At 37.8% G+C, this 17764-nt stretch overlaps 1 protein-coding gene across 1 annotated transcript in view; it reads left to right on the top strand.

Moving 5' to 3' along the window:
- Positions 1–14231, top strand: part of CPSF3 (cleavage and polyadenylation specific factor 3) — a 47371-nt gene extending 33140 nt beyond the window's left edge. The window contains exons 10-18 of the mRNA XM_005287743.4: positions 195–341; positions 1448–1600; positions 3714–3822; positions 5198–5296; positions 7472–7566; positions 8363–8450; positions 9604–9673; positions 11281–11377; positions 13796–14231. Of these exons, the coding sequence (XP_005287800.1) occupies positions 195–341; positions 1448–1600; positions 3714–3822; positions 5198–5296; positions 7472–7566; positions 8363–8450; positions 9604–9673; positions 11281–11377; positions 13796–13897 (960 nt within the window). The 3' untranslated portion in view covers positions 13898–14231. The remainder of the gene's footprint in view (positions 1–194; positions 342–1447; positions 1601–3713; positions 3823–5197; positions 5297–7471; positions 7567–8362; positions 8451–9603; positions 9674–11280; positions 11378–13795) is intronic.
- The last annotated feature ends 3533 nt before the right edge of the window (positions 14232–17764 follow it).

Below are 17764 nucleotides of genomic sequence, written 5' to 3'. Positions count from 1 at the left end.
TTTAATTTTTTTATGACTGATCCCAGGTGTGTATAACGTATATGTTTTATAATGTATATTTATTCAACTATTTACCACTTAAACCAACTGCAGATAGTTATTTTTCTGGTTCTGAAAAGTGAAAAACTGGATATATTGTAGAAGATTTTTCAAATACCTTGTTTATTGAAAAGAGTACTTTTCTTTTGTGACAGCACATAATGTCTGAACCTGAAGAGATCACAACTATGTCAGGGCAGAAGCTCCCACTGAAGATGTCTGTAGACTACATTTCTTTCTCTGCTCACACGGATTACCAACAAACCAGCGAGTTTATCAGGGCACTGAAACCTCCGCATGTGGTTAGTGTGCATGTTCATTATTTCTTAGGAATATAGGTTGTGTCATTGGTTCATCAAATCTAGTATAGTGCCTCTGGCAGTGCCCAGTCCTTGCTGCTTCAAAGGTAGGCAAAATACTTCTCACCATGCTACACCAGCAAAATTTAAATACCTGGTTGATTTGCAGCACTGCTGTGGATGTGTTGTGGTGACTTCCCTGAGATGAGGTTACTCTATACCCTGTTGCGGCAGTTAAGTTCTGTGTATGTGGCTACTTATAAGATACACTACAGAACAAATACAATGTGGCATCTGGTCACTGTTGCCAAAGTGGATCATGGAATAGATGGGTTTCCAGGTATTTTAGAAGAATAAGCAAGAGGTTATTTAGTAAAAATTATTTGCGATGGAGTTTGTTCCAAGTGACCAGGGCAGTGCGAAAGGAGATGTAGCGATGCCAATGAAGACAAGGGGAACAGTCAGGGAGAAGCTTGAGCAAAGCACTGGGAGCAGGAGGCGATGAGAGCAGGGACAGAATTCTCTTTGAAAATTAGAAGTAGAATTTGGAACCTAAAATAGGGAGAAAAGGAACATCTGTGCCAGCAGCTCCTTTCAAGAAAGGGAGAAGCAGAGGAAAAGGAAGCTGAACTTGGCAGAGATATTTATAAACTTATTAATGTTAATGAAGTTTAAAGTTTAAATTCATGAGCAGTTCATGAATATATATGCATACGTGTGCCTTGCATACAAATGTATATAAACATGGCTAACTGTGACTTTTCTAGTTAAACTGAAGAACTTCATAAATTCCTTTTTCATAACACAATACTAGCAGTTAGTCCATGTATTAAAATAAGTGAAATCTATGTAGATTTTTGTACCTGCACTCATCATGGTATCTGAGCACTTTTATAATGCAAACTATAATGGATAGAATACAAAGGCAAATGTGGAACTGACCACAGTGTAGTACAGTTGACATTACCTATATTGGTGGCCCAAGACAATTATATATATTTTTAAACATGATGCACAGGAAAGCAGCAACTTTCTTGGATGATTTATTTAATAAAGTGCACCTGTTTTGAGAGCGTACTCCTTATTAAGTGTGAAACTGTCTCTTGTAGATTTTAGTGCATGGTGAGCAGAATGAAATGGCCAGATTGAAAGCAGCATTGATACGAGAATATGAGGATAACGATGAAGTTCACATAGAAGTTCACAATCCTAGGAATACTGAGGCTGTGACATTAAACTTCAGAGGAGAAAAACTTGCCAAGGTATACGATTGATGTTTTCTTAACCATAGCACATCTTTGATGACGGTTATGTTTTTCCTTCAAGAATATGCCTGCTTTTAATCAATTTCAGATTGTGTTTCTGGACGACTTCAGTATACTATGAGAGGGACATAGTGTAAACACTTTTTTTCAGTCTGCCACTGTCTGTGCTGATACGGACAAGTCTGCCAATGCTTTCAGTCTCTTGATCTCATTCCATATGGAACGTGTTCCAGGACAGCAGCCCTAGATAATCTCTTAACAAAGAATAGTACACGAATCTCTGTAGTGTCAGGTCACTGACATTTATGGAATGAATGATGTAACAGATTTCATTTGCAATTTAGGAAACCATTAGTAAAATCCCACACACCTCAAAAAGACTGTGTGTGTGTAATATAAAAATTACAGAAAAAGAGAGAGAGAAAAAATAAACCACTATATATTTTGGCTGGATTAAATAACACTTGCTGACTCCATTCAAACACTCTCTTAAAATTAACATTCTTGAATGTCTCCCATCTCTAGATACTTTAGGGATGGGATGACACATGTTAAAAATGGGATTATCCAGCAGAAGATATCATATGCACTGGTTACCTTTTCTGCTTTTTGGAACATGATAGTGAAACTACAAAGGGAATCCAAAGATAATATATTTTACCTAAAGATCTTTCTTGAAAAACAAAGATTTAAATTTGGATATTGTAGGTATTCTTGACAGTTAATGAATCTCCAGTGTTCTAGACTCTCTTGCAGAATGAAGGGAGTTATGACAAATGACAACTTTATTTGATGTAATGTTAAATCTTGCAATAAAAGCTGTGAATATTGGACTAGCTGAGAGCAACTGTGCACAAGTGACCTTACAGTGGTACATATAGAAAAATGTATTAATCAATCAGCATTTTTCATTTATTCCCCCCCCAAAAATCTAATGTAGACACTGTTTTGATAGTTTGTCCGAAATTGTTATATAACCAACTTTCTCTCTGCTGAATACAGCCTTCCATTTTTTTTAAATGTTACATAAAGATTTAAAGAAGGAGTTTTTGAAAAATGAGTAAATGGTATTCATTAAGCATCTGATCCTCCTCCCAGCAAAATCAATAGCAAAAATCACATAGACTTCCATGGGGCAGAATCAATTGACCTCTTCCAGCCGGTTGACCAAGTATTTCTAGACTCAGAGGTGGGTGGAGTATATAGCGTATACTCAGTATGCACACATACATTATTTGTATGCATGCTCTTCTGGAAATAATCCTCATAGAATATGTCTACTTAAAGGTTATCTGTATGATTCTAAGTATATTATTTTTTTTTGGTAGTAGATATTTATACAAACCCCTGCACTCACACAGCACTTTAGAGATGGTTTTTTTTTGAAAGGCCAGGTTCTTGTCTTTGAAGAGCTTACAATCTAAATTAGGCAAATATAGAAAGAAAATGAACGTAATGACATATAATGTACATTAGTTTGTACAGAGAATCTATAATAGTGAAGGTAATCTCTGGACTTCTGTACCTATGAATTCCCAGCATCCCTTTCTAGCAGGTGGAGTCCTAAAACTTGCATCATAATACACATTGTGCTGTTCTTGAAGGACATAATAGTTACCTGCAAGGGTTATGCTAAAAGTCCGAAGCTTGTTTGTAAGATTTCAGAAGTGGAAAAGCATATATGGCTGCTGTTTAAGATGTAATTGGCGTTGAATTGTAATAAAAACCATAGTAAGAGCCTGAGAAATCTGATCCACAGGCTTCCCTATTGTTCTGCCAGTTAGTGACACCGAACACCATAAACAACGGAGATGAAAAATGTGTTGAGTACTTATGATGTCGCTGCTTTGGTTGAGAAACTAGAAAGTCTGCAGCTCTGATTCTTTATGGGAATCAGTGGACCATATATATACTTCTCATCACTTGTGTGTTAAGTAGACCATGCCTGTATGTTCTATATGACAGCTGTTGTAAATGAAATATGTCACAAGATTTGAATATCATTCTGTTCTCCAAATCTCTCTGTTGTGTTGTGCCTTTGAAATGTGCTTGCTATCAAAGATTACTCTATGTGTATCTGTAACAATTTTTATTTTTCTCTTTTCGACAGGTGATGGGGTTTTTAGCAGATAAAAAGCCAGAGCAAGGACAGCGCGTTTCAGGGATCCTGGTTAAAAGAAACTTTAACTATCACATCCTTTCTCCATGTGACCTCTCAAGTAAGTGAAGATGACATACTGTCATGTGCTCAGTAACTAATCTGAGTTTCCTGTTCTAAAGGCAAAAGATCTATAGGACCTTCTATTTGATGCATTATGTTTCTACAATCTCTGTGTGATCAGTAATTGGCTGACATCAATTTTTAAACTTTTATTTAGGCTCAGTGTGGGGAAAAGTTGCTTGATAGGGGTTATTTACAGCAGTACAGGAATGTTTGTAATATGAAATACCTGTCAGAGACCATTCAAACTGATAGAGAGGGTTTATGGGTAAAGAACACTGGCATTTGCAAGCTTTCTGCCATTATTTTCCTTTCCCTCCTGCAATGGCAGATGGTAACCTTAAGCCTTGAACTGCATCTATGTATTAAAGACCAGCATTTTTGTTTTTGTTTTTTGTATGGCCTTAACCTATGCACCACTTGCCCTGCCACACATCTGAGTTTTCATTGTGCATACTGGACAATGTTGTGAAGTTTGGGTTTGGTATGATGCAAGGAATGGTGCATAAATAGAATCAACAACAAACAATTACAGCTTTCAGAACAACTTCTCAAACCTGAATTTGCAGAAAGTCTGAAACAAGGTTGAGACCTACGAAGTTAACTGCTCCGTTCATTTCAGTGGGTGAAGTCTGTCACCTTCAACAATTTCACAGCTGATCGCATTAGCAGAAACATCAAACTAATATGTTTACTTGTCATAGTTGGATTTGGGTGTAGATATTAAGGCGAGGCAGTAGGGCAACTAGTTTCTATTGTTGGTTGCTGGAGCGAGAAACAAGGAATTCAAACCCTTCCTCTGTCCCTGCCCAAAAACGGAGAGAGAAAAAAATGCATTCCCTCCCTGGTACCAAAAACCAAAACCACCTCCCATTCCTGTCTGGGTACCAAAAATACCATAGATGGTGGAGGTGGGCCCTGGCCAGTTGTCGAAGCAAGCTTTCCCATGACAACTTCTAAAATGCATTTATTACTTTCCAGTACAAAAATTTGCAGCAAATTGAAAACTTAAAATGTGCAGAAAGCATGATTTGAATTAAATTTATTCTCAAAATAAATAATACAAGGAACAATAAGTTGATTGAATAGGACAGTGAGGACAGGGGGACTTGTAGGAGACAGTGCATCCCTGCTGCATAATTTACATCTAATGTGCCACATAAAATACAGGGCCTTGCCCATGCCTTAATTACAGACCCAATCTTCTTCTTGTAAACTGCATCTGGATTTTTTGTTTTGTTTTTCTGTTTTCTGCCAACTGTATGTAAGCTTTTGGAACCAACAATAGCCACCATTTCTCAGCACTGAAAAATCTATTTTTTAGAAAGTATCTTTTAAAGGACTAACTTCCTTTTCTTTTTTAATTCCTTCAGATTACACTGATTTGGCTATGAGCACTGTAACACAGACACAAGCCATTCCGTATTCTGGCCCTTTCAATCTGCTTTATTACCAGCTACAGAAACTGACAGGTGTGTGCATTTGAAAGAGATGTTCAAGACCTATTGTCATTTCTTTAAAGGTTTTTGTTTATTCTATTTCTTGGGGAAATCTGAGTGGTAAATTCTGCTATCCTCTTACTAACTAAGCTATTAATAATTTGTTGCAAATTTTCACAAGCTTCGTTAGATTCTCACTGGCATCCTTCTCTCGCCGCTAGAAGTCATCTTCGAGGCTGTCTCTACACTGCAAGCCAGTAGTGTGATTCCCCTACTAGTGTGCAGTGAGCTAGCAGGAGTATAAATAGTAATGTAACCACAGTAGCACAGGTAATGGCAGCAGAGGCACGGCTGAGCCATGCCGAGTACAAACCTGCCTGAAACTGGTGGCAAGTTTGCCCTGCCTCCCAGTTGCCACAACTCTCCCTCTCCCAGCTTCAGAGGCGCAACAAGCACTGACCCACCATCCAACTATATGGAGCCTCCTTCTGATGTGTTAGTCTGTATTTCTAGTGCTTTTTTTCTTTAACTTTGTAGACAGCATATGTATAAAAGCTTAAGGAATTTGATCCTGGGGTTCATAAGTATTTGGGAAAGTAGTGATTAACCAAAACAGGAAGCACACCTTCCCAAATTGTCAGTGAAATAGTGAGCAAATTTTAAGTCCTGCCTTTTGGATGCTGCTTGCTGAGACACTTTCTCCAGAATGAGAAATGGGTATAAAACAAAGGCAAAGAAAATCAATTTTTTTTCTTCCTTGGCATCTTAGTAAGTGTATTGTACATTCACTGGGATGAGCTAAAAATGATAGTCATATACCTCACCATTTACTTAGTTTCCTCTTGAGAAAAGAATCAGTCAACCTTAAAGTCTAATTTTTTTTTAGAAGACGAAGATAGAAGCAGGTTGTTTATTTAATTGAAAATATTTGAGTTAAAATAATGGAAGATGTGTCTAAATCTCCTAGACTTCTTTGACAATCTCAACCTTTGTTTGTTGTATCTGACTGCATGATTTACATTCATTTAATTCTGAGGCTGTCCAGGCCACTTTACTATTTGCTTGGCTACTTTACAATTCCATACATTACGTTTTACACAAGAAAATATTCTTACAATGTGTTGTTTTCTACACCGGTTAAAAACTTGGTATTTGTGAGATCTAGCATCTTTCTAGCAGTCTTCACTAACAAAGTTAATTGTGCCCAGATACTTAACACAATTAATATTAACAACAAGGGAGAAGGGCCTCGAGCCAGAATAGGGAAAGAACAGGTTATAGAATACTCAGACAAGTTAGATGTATTCAAGTTGGCACGGCTTGATGAAATTCATCCAAGGGTACTTAAAGAACTAGCCAACCCAATCTCTGAACCATTAATGATTTTCTTTGAGAACTCATGGAGGATGGGTGAAGTCCCAGAGGACTGGAGAAAACAGTAGCTATATTGAAAAAGGAGGACCCAGAAAATCACAGAGCAGTCAGCCTAGCTTTGTTATGTGGAAAAATACTGGAACAAATTATTAAAGCATCAGTTAGTTCAGACCTAGAGGATAAGACAAGTAATAGCGCTCCCAGCACTGGTAGCTACACCCCTCGTGGAGGTGGGGTTTTTTTAGAGTGCTGGGAGACCTCTCCGCCAGCGCTCTGCCACGACCACACAAGCCACATTAAAGTGTTGCCAGTGTAGACTAGCCCTCAGGTAGCTCCACATCAGAATATCAGAATATAGCCCAGTGGTTAGGGCACACACCTGAGAACTGGGAGATCAGAGTTCAAATCCCTTCTCCCCTTCAGGTGAAGGAGGGACTTTGAACCAGTTATGAGGGAGGTGGGATCACTACACGTACTTTCTTTGTGAATTTAGCCCTAAGCTACTTTTTTCTACTGGTGTGCTTTAGTTAATGCACTGCACTATTAAAACATATCGACTAGAACAGCTAATATGGCCAGTATTACACCCTAAAAAGCCAAAAAGTGTCATGGAGTGTGTGGAGGAGTATGTGTTTGAGGGGGAAGAAATGAATTGCATATATATGGCCCACACACTCTAAAACAGAGAACCCCACTGAAATAGAAGGGTTTTAAATCCTTCAGCATTTGTTTAAACCAGATATATTTTCCTGTGCAAATATAGGTACTCTGATTTATAATAACTTTTGTTGCTATGTAATTTGCTCTCATTAAGCAATTTTTGCCACATTGTAGGTGATGTAGAGGAAATTGAAATCCAGCAAAAGCCAGCCTTGAAGGTTTTCAGAAATATTACTGTGATCCAGGAACCTGGCATGGTGGTACTTGAGGTAAGTGTGAAAAGGAGGGGAGAGAAAATTTCCAGTCCCTGTTTTGTAGAAACCAATGTCACGGACAGTGGCTTTGGTGCTGAGTTAAATGAGAGATCATTAGGTTATTTGTGCTGGGTATCAAGTTAAAGGTGTAAGGTCACTGGTAAAGTTTCCTTCAGTGATCATCTTACTCTGATATGTGTCATTTTAAAATGTTTATTTCACTTCTTCACTGCAGTTAGATACCCCAGGAGGTTTGATGTGTAAGCATCACTGTTCTTGCCACTAGTATTAGAGAGAAACTTTACTAACACCTTTCTGAGGAGGCACTTGCCTATCAGTGCTAGTCATTAACTAGCACTGTAGAAATGCTTTAAAAGTAATAGAGCAATTCTATAGTCCAGATTTCAGACCCAGTGCCATATTCTCCCTGGCAAATAGTAGTTGAAAATAATGCCAAGACTATGTTCATTTCCTGAAGTAGCATCTCCGATCGTTTGATAGTAATCCCTCCAGTGTGTCCAAAGAGAGTGAAAACAAAGGAGAAGGAGCCTCTGGAATCCGAGAATGTGTCATGGTGGGGAATGGAGAACTTCTAGGTGACTCCATTTTCAATTTACAAAGTTATATTTATTTTAAAATTAATATAGTGCAAAATGTATCCAAGGCTATGGACGTTAGCCTCTTCAGCACAAATCAGAGTATAGAGTCAAGAGAATTTCATGGCTGTTATGACATTTTTATGTTGTATTATTCATTCAGTCCAGATTATGCTATTGCCAGAGTATTATTATTAATTATTATTATTTTTCAGTGGGTGGCAAATCCTGCAAATGATATGTATGCAGACACTGTAACAACAGTGATCCTGGAAGTTCAGTCAAATCCCAAAATACAGAAAGGTATTACATTTAATTTGTGTGTATTTAATTGTAGCATACTCCTTAGCATCTCTGCTGTTGAGAATCTTAGCAGACTTTTTACATTATGATAAATGTATTTTCATTATGAAGCAAAACACTTATTAATGAGCAAACAGCCTTGCTGTTTAAAAACAAAACTGATTTGATTTGCATTGTTGGTTAATTGGATTCTTTTATATGTAAATGGCAACTTGTGCATTAATATATGGAAAAATTACAGCCATATTATTACGGAACAGATGAAGTGGTTTACATGTACAAAGCTAAAAGAAAGCAAAATTTAACATTGTAAGTGATTCACGGTACCACATCTAAATATTTATTTTAGCCTCTCATTTGAAAGTCCTGTTTAGTAATGTTTGTATTTTGCCTAGTTTTAGATATATACCCATTGACATCAGTAACCAAATAGCATTACTAGGTCATAACAGACTTATTGTATCAGATGCTGGATGTGAGGTTGCTGATTAGCTCAAGTAACAAAGCAACTTTGCTGGGACTAATAGTGGTGGTGTCTTATGACTAGTTTCATATATGAGCCTGTATTTTATTGTATTCATGAAGTGGAACAGGAACTGCATGATGGATTGAAATGTACTGGTGAAGTTGTTTTCAGTTAGTAGAAAGTATGAAGAATGGTGTGACTCTCCAAGAGGATGAACATTTATGGGGACTGTGCAGCATGATAGTAGTAGAAATTTAAAGTTGGATAAATAACAGTAATGCACATTGCAAAAATAGTCTAAAAGTTCTCATATCCTCTATTCATACCCACGAAAGCTTATGCTCCCAATACTTCTGTTAGTCTCAAAGGTGCCACAGGACCCTCTGTTGCTTTTTACAGATTCAGACTAACACGGCTACCCCTCTGATACTCATATCCTCTGTGGTCTATACTATATACTCTTTGCCAATACATACCTTTATGCTTGGAACACATACATTCTTCTTCACATTAAGGGCCAAACCAAATTCTGCCTTCATATGCTCTTGCTCATCTATGAAAATTGATGAGAGCTGTGTATGTAAACTTTGTAAATTAACTATATGTAATGGTAGACATTTGCAAGAAGAAAATACAGCACAAGAAATGTCAATGAAAACCTAATGCTGACTTCTTTATTTTTTTCAGCTGCAGTGCATAAGATTTCCAAAAAAGTAGATATGGATGTATTTAGCAAAAGGATGGAGATCATGCTTCAGTAAGTTGGCTTGTCATATTATTAATAACTGAAAATGGTCAGTTAGAAACATTATTTGTTTGCCATGCAAATGTGGTGATTTTAGCATAATATATATGGCCACCAAATATATGGCCTTTAAAGAAACACAGTTCTCTCCTACATTTTGCCCATTTCATTGTTTGCATGTACTGTAATTCAAAAAGGCTGCAGAGGTTTATATCAGTTTCATTTCTATGAATCTCAATAATTAAGTAAACCAAAGGATAAAAGGTAATAAATCCTGCAATATCCTAACAGACTGTTTCAGGATATTTTTTTCTGATCATTTAAATTTTTTGAACCAAGGGCGTGGTGATATTTATTTGTTTTAGAGATGCTGAGGATCTGTACTTCCCATTGACTTCAATGAGAGCTGTAGGTACTCAGAACCCCTGAAAATCAAGCCATCACTGTCACAGTTTCAGGGTAACTGCACCTATATTCCCCCTTCGGTGGTCCATTTCAGGACTGCCCAGACAGGTCTCAGGTCTCCCGCTGTTGCCTGTCTCTGGGCAGGGGGACACTTGTCCTACTCCCTTCTGATTGGGGTTTTAAGGCTCCACAGTGCCCTGCTTGACATTGATATCCCCAGCAAGCCAGTCTGCCTAAAGGCCAGTTCCTGGGCTTTCTGAGGGCTATGAACAGTGTATTGCCAGCAGTTACAAATTAACACACGGCTCTTTCTGAGTTCGCATGTTTATTCTTAAGCTAAAAACGTTAGAGAAAACCTATCAAAACAATACAAGTTCTTGTACACATGCTAAAAACTTACCAGAAGTCACCCATCCGTCTTTCCAACCCTTTCGGAAGGGTTGGGGCCTCCTTGGACAGAAGGTCCTGTCTGTTTGCTGGATCTGAAAGAAGGCCTTGGTCAGTTTAAATGCAGCCTTTTTCTGTGAAAAACTTTCTTTGCCTGTTGGTCTCTGGAAAATCTATTGTGAACCAATATATGCAAGACTCCCCAGGGGGTGGGACCATTTGGGGGTATTTACACCTTGAGTAATTCACCTAACCCTCTCCCTCTCTTCCCCCCCCCCCCCCCCTCTCTCTCTCTCTCTCTCTCTCTCTCTCTCTCTGGTTTTGGTTCCTGAAGGAGCTGTGATAACCCTCCCACTGGAGTTGCATACAATACCTGGTCCACAGTGATGCAATATGGTCCCCAAAGATATTGCATGGAATTGCAATATCCATCACAATCCCTTCTTACTAACATACTGTATTTTGAAATCCTGTAATATCTATATTTTTGGTAGACTTGCCTTGACATTTGTTCCCTGTTCCATAGAAGCTTGGGGCGGGGAGGAGAAGGGGAAGCTGCACTTGCTGAAGTCAGTGGGACTTTTGGCCCTTACTTACTAACAGATTTTTTTTCAGTAAAATCCTTAACGTTGTTTAAATATCCACTTTAATAACAACTGAGGTCAGTATTTGTCATCTATAATTTTAAAGTTAAGTAACCCAGTGAGTGACTGAAACCAGATACCATGCTAACAGAATCTGTCTGGAATCCAAAGATAATTTAAAAGAAAAAGAAAAACTAGTTTGCTATTTAGCTATGTTTTTACAATTATAGGCCTTTCTTTTAGGGACATGTTTGGAGAGGACTGTGTTAGTGCAAAAGATGGCTCTGTTCTAAGTGTCACAGTGGATGGAAAAACTGCAAATATTTCATTGGACACACGGGTATGTATAGTTAAATTCATTGATATTATTTGAATTGTGCTATAGGAGCGAATAGGCAAAAAAAGACAAAATATCTGTCTCATGGAGCTCTAAAGTCTGATGTGTAATGGTAATGTTCCCATGAATATTGTGTACCACTTGCTATGGGACCTATTTTGATACGCAGCATCACAACAGATAAATCCTATTCAGAAATCTTTCAGGGAAAAAACTAACATCTGATTCTTCTGCTTTTGAAAGAGAAACTTTCAATATTTTTCTTTGTAGCAACCGTACTTGCTATAAGTAAAATTGCAATTAAATAAAAATATATAAAAACAGATGGTAGAGATAGAATAACTGATATAACTTACTGATTTAGAACTTTTAGACTCTTAAAATATAGTCTCCAGTCTAAATAAAGGCAAACAATCATCCAGTAGAAAATGTGCCAAGCAAAGCAGATTTGCCCATCTTGATCCTTGAGTCACTAAATCCAAAATCAGCGATGCCCACAGAGAGAGTGAAATATCTTGTCTATTTATCAGTTAGCTTAAGAGGTAAAGCTGAAATGTATTGAAACTTGGTTTTAGGAAGATGATGTACACCTGATGATTAGAACAACGTTGTGGTGAAATAAATGGTTAATATCCTCCAGTATTGTAAACTAGTGGTCCCCCGACATGGATTAGAACCCCATTGTACTAGGTGATGTACAAACACAAAAAGATGGTCCCTGCCCCAGATTGTTTAGACCATGTGGAAGAGGGAAGAGACAAAAGTACCAGAAGCCTAGAGAGAAACTTTTACTGCTTAATCAAAATATATTTAAGTATTGTATTTTATATAATTTATACTGGTGTACACACCACTGACTTCAGTGGCATTGTACCAGGCCCTGTGTACTCTAGAAACTTTTGCCAATATAGTAATGTTGGTGAGAGATGTGATTTCTCTCATCTCCCTCCTCCCCCCCTTCTATATTGGCAAAAGCCCTAGTGTCGACACAGTTATGTTGGCATAAAAGTCCTTTTGACGTTATATCTTATTTCATGCATTGAACCAGTATAAGCTATGCCAGCCAAAGCACTCTTTTGCCAGTATAAGTTACATCTACACTAGGAGGATTTGCCAGTATAGTTATATACTCTTCTTGCATCTGAAGAAGTGAGGTTCTTACCCACGAAAGCTTATGCTCTCAATACTTCTGTTAGTCTTAAAGGTGCCAGAGGACCCTCTGTTGCTTTTTACAGATTCAGACTAACACGGCTACCCCTCTGATACTTGATACTCTACGTAGTCTCTCCTTTCTCCTGAACTAAAAGTGCCTGAGTGATTCACCTTAATCAGCACTAAGAAACCATAAAGAAATGGATAATTGCCAAAAGCTTCTATTTTAAAAAGCAGGGATTTAACAAAAAAGAAAAACACTAAATGTTAAGTAGGGTTGGGTTCAGATTTGTGCACAATGGATCATAGCATTTGGTTTTTGCATCTGGGCTTAGTGGAGCACAGGGATGTTGCTCGGCAGATGGGTTTTGGTTCCAGGTTACACTTCGCTGCAGAAGAGGGATCATCCAAGCATCATTTTCATCTGCTTTTAAGGTGGAGCTTTTGTTTGACCTCCTGGCTGGGGTGCCTGTCCAGAAAGGAGACAAGTTAAGAGTAGAAGGGAGTAAATAGTGTCTTTCAGACTAAAAGAGCCACAAGACCCACCAAAAATATAAATCCTTGTTTGCTGCCATTTGTTAGTTACATGAGTCAAAGAGCTACTACTGTCAATGGGCTTCTCTACGTGGGTGAATTGGCAAGTTTCAAGTATACATAGATGTTTTGCCTCTCAATAAAAAAATGAATTGCTTTAATGAGTAAAAGAGGCAATGGATTTTATTTTGAAATAAACTTTATTTTCTGAATGCCCAGGTGACCATGCGTGGGTTAAAATTGAATTATTTACAGCAGAGGTGTTGATTGGCACTCTATATTGTTTCCAAGCTTCTACCTAAAATAACTTAGTACAATGCAGATGAGGTCACAGATTAAGTTAAAAACTTTGGGGTGCCACTTGGATTCAGACTTGATTTTGAACCAAATCTAGTTCACAAAACTAGACTTACTATTCAATAATTCCAAAATTACTGACTAATCAAGCACAAACTTTTATCTAGTTTTGTTGTTTCTCAGCAAGACTGATGTAAATCTTTTGCTGAACTATCTTCTGTGTAGCCAAATCGCTTAAAAGACTGCAATGCAGCTGAAATCTCTTGATACTTTTCCTTACAATTTGCTTCACCACTGTAGGACATGTTTTATTGCTGCTTAGACTGTCATCTACTATTCCTTCTCCTAATTGGCTTTACTTACAATTTTTTTAAAAAAAGGTAAATTTACAGGGCTGTTTGATTCTGACTCCTTGATTACACACATCTCTTCTTCCAGACTGCTGAATGTGAGCCAGGAAATGAAGATGATGAATCCCTTCGGGAAATGGTGGAGTTGGCTGCACAGAGACTCTATGATGCCCTCAGCCCAGTCCGCTGACCTGACTGACCAGTATATATATAGGAAACACAAGAACAATCTTTTTAATACTTGATTCATTTTCGCCATTTTCATAAAAAAATAAATAAAACTTGCCTTTAGCAAGCCATATGTACTTATTTCCTGACCACAAAACTGCTTAGTTCTCATTACAAATAACAGATGGGCAATCTGTTATAGCAACTCCATTTTGTGTAATGTACATAATGAGTTAATATATGTACATATGAACCCATTAATGGGACATATGCACATAAGAGGAGAAATTTCTTACCCTGATATGATGTAGTAGATAACCTAAAATGATGATAAAAAATAAATGGGAGGAATCTTATATTTTCAAGGTCTGCTGACTCGTCGGAGGAGGAATTGGGTTTTCTGCTCCCCTATATATTTATATATATAAGATTTTATACAGAGTTGTCTTTTTATTTGTTTCTTGCTGTTTTTTATGGTAATAGTATAGTGACTGATAAACACACCTCTTGCAGTCATCTGTACTAAATTATCACTTACTCTTAAAATGAGAAAGTAAGGTGAAGATCTGAATAGTAGATGCTTTCTGAACTAATATGAGAAATCACAATAGATTCCACACAAACCAAGAATAACTAACTTTCAGAAGTGTTGAGCATCCACAGCCCCTGTTGATTTCAGCTGGAGTTGTGTGGTTACCTGGAACTTCTACAAGTCAGACCTTTAGGCCCCAGTTCAGTAAAGCACTTAAGTATGTACTTGATTCTGATAGATGTGTTAAGACCATGCTTATGTGCTTACCAGAATTAGAGCCTAGAAGACTACATGGTGGAAGCAATGAAACTGACTATAAGGAAGAGGCTGTCAAATATACAGACTAACTATGAGAGAGATCATTTTAGCCTATCAGTATCCATTACAGTGTTAATATTGGCCCAGTTCGCTGCATGTGGGCACACCAGTGTGCCGGCACACAGCCCCATTCAAGTCAGTATAACTGTAGATACAGAGTTGCACCTCTGCACAGTGAGTTGTGGGACTGGAGGCCTAAAGTAGGGGAACAAAATCCCTATAGAAATGTGATTTTTAAGTCTGTATTTTTAAATCACACTGAAAAATGTTAAGGGAAAGTGTGGGGTTCCTAACAGAAGAATATAAAGGTATCTTTGCATCATTCACAAGAAACTTGCTTCTTTTTTTTTTTTTCCTGAGTTGGTTAAAGTGGCATCAGATAATTCTCAGTAGTAATATCAACGAAGAACATTTATGTGTTAGTGTCTCTCTCAAAATAATTGGTTGTCACCAACTAATTATATAAGGATAAAAAATTATTCATAAAGAAATACTGATAAATGCAGTTAGCACTTTTTTTTAAAAAAAGAAAACCACTCTGTGAAATGTTTTTGTTTTTAAAATGATACTGTCAAAGATTTCAGATGCAACATCTGTTTTGCGTTAAAATGTTTATAATCTGGTGGGAAATATCCTCTAATCTATTTTTACACTCTCTTTTACTATCTATAATTTTTCTATAGTGCCCATCACTGTAGTATTAGAGTCATGGAGAATTTTTTTAATATAGCCTCTGTGACAGTGTTAATATTGTTTGGCTACTGCAAAGTGAGCAAAAAGTTAATTATTCCCAAGAGCTATGTTGACTACATGAATAACATTTCTATCTTAAGCAGCAAATACAAGGGTTTGAGTCATGCCGGTTTGTTTCATAAAAACTTCAAGAGGAAATCACAGTTTATTCAGTGGAAAAGAGGAGAATCATCTCTGGGTAGAATGATATTTTCATGAACAAAAGAAATTAAAAATGGTCTAAAGTATCTGAAATTGTCCTTTTGTATTTAATCATTTGTTTAAGTAGTTCAGTATATTGGTTTTCAAACTGGTTCATGGAATGCTTCCTGGTGCTTAACACAGCTGCTTCTGCCGCATTGGAAAAACATTTCTCAATCTTCAAGTAGTAAACATTTCCTGCAAATTGTGGTCATTTCTAAGATCCCCTTAGGATTTCCCGAGAAGAGATACTTTATTTCCTCTCCCATAGCAAAGGACTTTTAATAAAAATAAACAGCTGAGATCCAAAATGGTCTGGGGATGTAACTAAGCAACTTCCTACCAACTCATTGCATTAAACAGGTTATTTTTAGTGGTAGGCACGGAAAGATTAAGTGATATTTTGCCTGAGTTTGAGTCACTGTTTGAATCTGGCAATTTCTGGGGTCGTTCTATAATCTGTATAATACAGGACATCAAAGTAGATGTCACAACAGTCCCTTCAGGCCTTGGAATCTGAATATCAAGAACAACGTCTGTATAAGTGAGTATATGTTGTTTCAGCTGTGCATCCCTAAATTTGTAAGCCCTCAACAAGAAGGATTTGCACAAGCATTCATCAGGGATGTGGCTCTCCCCCAGCAGGAAAAGGTATCTGCTATGGGCTATCAGCTGGAGGATGAGGCCATCGCAGCTTGTGCAGGGCTTAAACCCTTAGCTTTAGAGTCTGCTATGGTGGCTGGTGCCTCACTCTGATGTGCAGGGTGGAGAATCTCCTGTTTTTTCCCGAAACAGCCACATTGCAGAATTAATCAAAGATAAAAGGGTAAAGGCAAAGAAGTATATCTTAAACTATTTATAAAAGAGGAGTTTGCAGCTGTCAAGGCAGCTTCCCCACTTTGAACTTTAGGGTACAAATGTGGGGGCCTGCATGAAAACTTCTAAGCTTAACTACCAGCTTAGATCTGGTCCGCTGCCACCATCCCAAAGCTAATTCCCTTCCCTGGGTAGCCTTGAGAGACTCTTCACCAATTCCCTGGTGAATACAGATCCAACCCCCTTGGATCTAAAAACAAGGAAAATCAATCAGGTTCTTAAAAAGAAGGCTTTTAAGTAAAGAAAAGGTAAAAATCATCTCTGTAAAATCAGGATGGAAAATAACTTTACAGGGTAATCAAACTTAAAGAGCCCAGAGGACCCCCCTCTAGCCTTAGGTTCAAAGTTACAGCAAACAGAGGTAAACACCCTAGTAAAAGGTACACTTACAAGTTGAGAAAACAAAGGTAAACTAACACGCCTTGCCTGGCTGTTTACTTACAAGTTTGAAATATGAGAGACTTGTTCAGAAAGATGTGGAGAGCCTGGATTGATGTCTGGTCTCTCTTAGTCCCAAGAGCGAACAACTTCCCAGACAAAGAACACAAACCAAAACCTTCCCCCCCCCCCCCAAGATTTGAAAGTATCTTGTCCCCTTATTGGTCCTTTGGGTCAGGTGTCAGCCAGGTTACCTGAGCTTCTTAACCCTTTACAGGTAAAAGGATTTTGGAGTCTCTGGCCAGGAGGGATATTATAGTATTGTACACAGGACAGCTGTTACACCCTTCCCTTTATAGTTATGACAGCAACCAAGAGAAAGATAGCTGGTTCGACGTGTACCAGATTCACTCTTGCTGTCATGGGCACTAATAAGGAGGGTCATGGCCGAGCCACCCTTTATGCCTTCACACAGAAGCATAAGGAGGCACAGGGTGGATGCATGGCCTCAATGTACACTGCTATTCAAAATAATGTATCAATGTGTGTATTTTTGCTATCAGAATTGGGCTGTATGCCCAAAATACTGTTCAATATTTTCACTAATGACTTGGATAATGGGGTGGAGAATATACTTATAAAAGTGGCAGAGGACACCAAACAGGGAAGGGTTGAAAGCATGTTCTAGGACAGGATTAGAATTAAAAAGACTTTGACAAATTAGAGAACCACTCTGAATTAAACAAGATATAATTCAATAAAGACAACTGCAAAGTACTACATTTAGGAAGAAAAAATAAAATGCACACTAAAAAAATGGGGACTAACTCGCCAGGCAGCAGTATTGTTGAA

Source organism: Chrysemys picta, chromosome 3 (assembly GCF_011386835.1).
Source record: "Chrysemys picta bellii isolate R12L10 chromosome 3, ASM1138683v2, whole genome shotgun sequence".
Taxonomy (NCBI): Eukaryota; Metazoa; Chordata; order Testudines; family Emydidae; genus Chrysemys; species Chrysemys picta.
The sequence above is the reverse complement of the archived record's forward strand: the minus strand, read 5'-3'. Positions and strand labels throughout refer to the sequence as shown.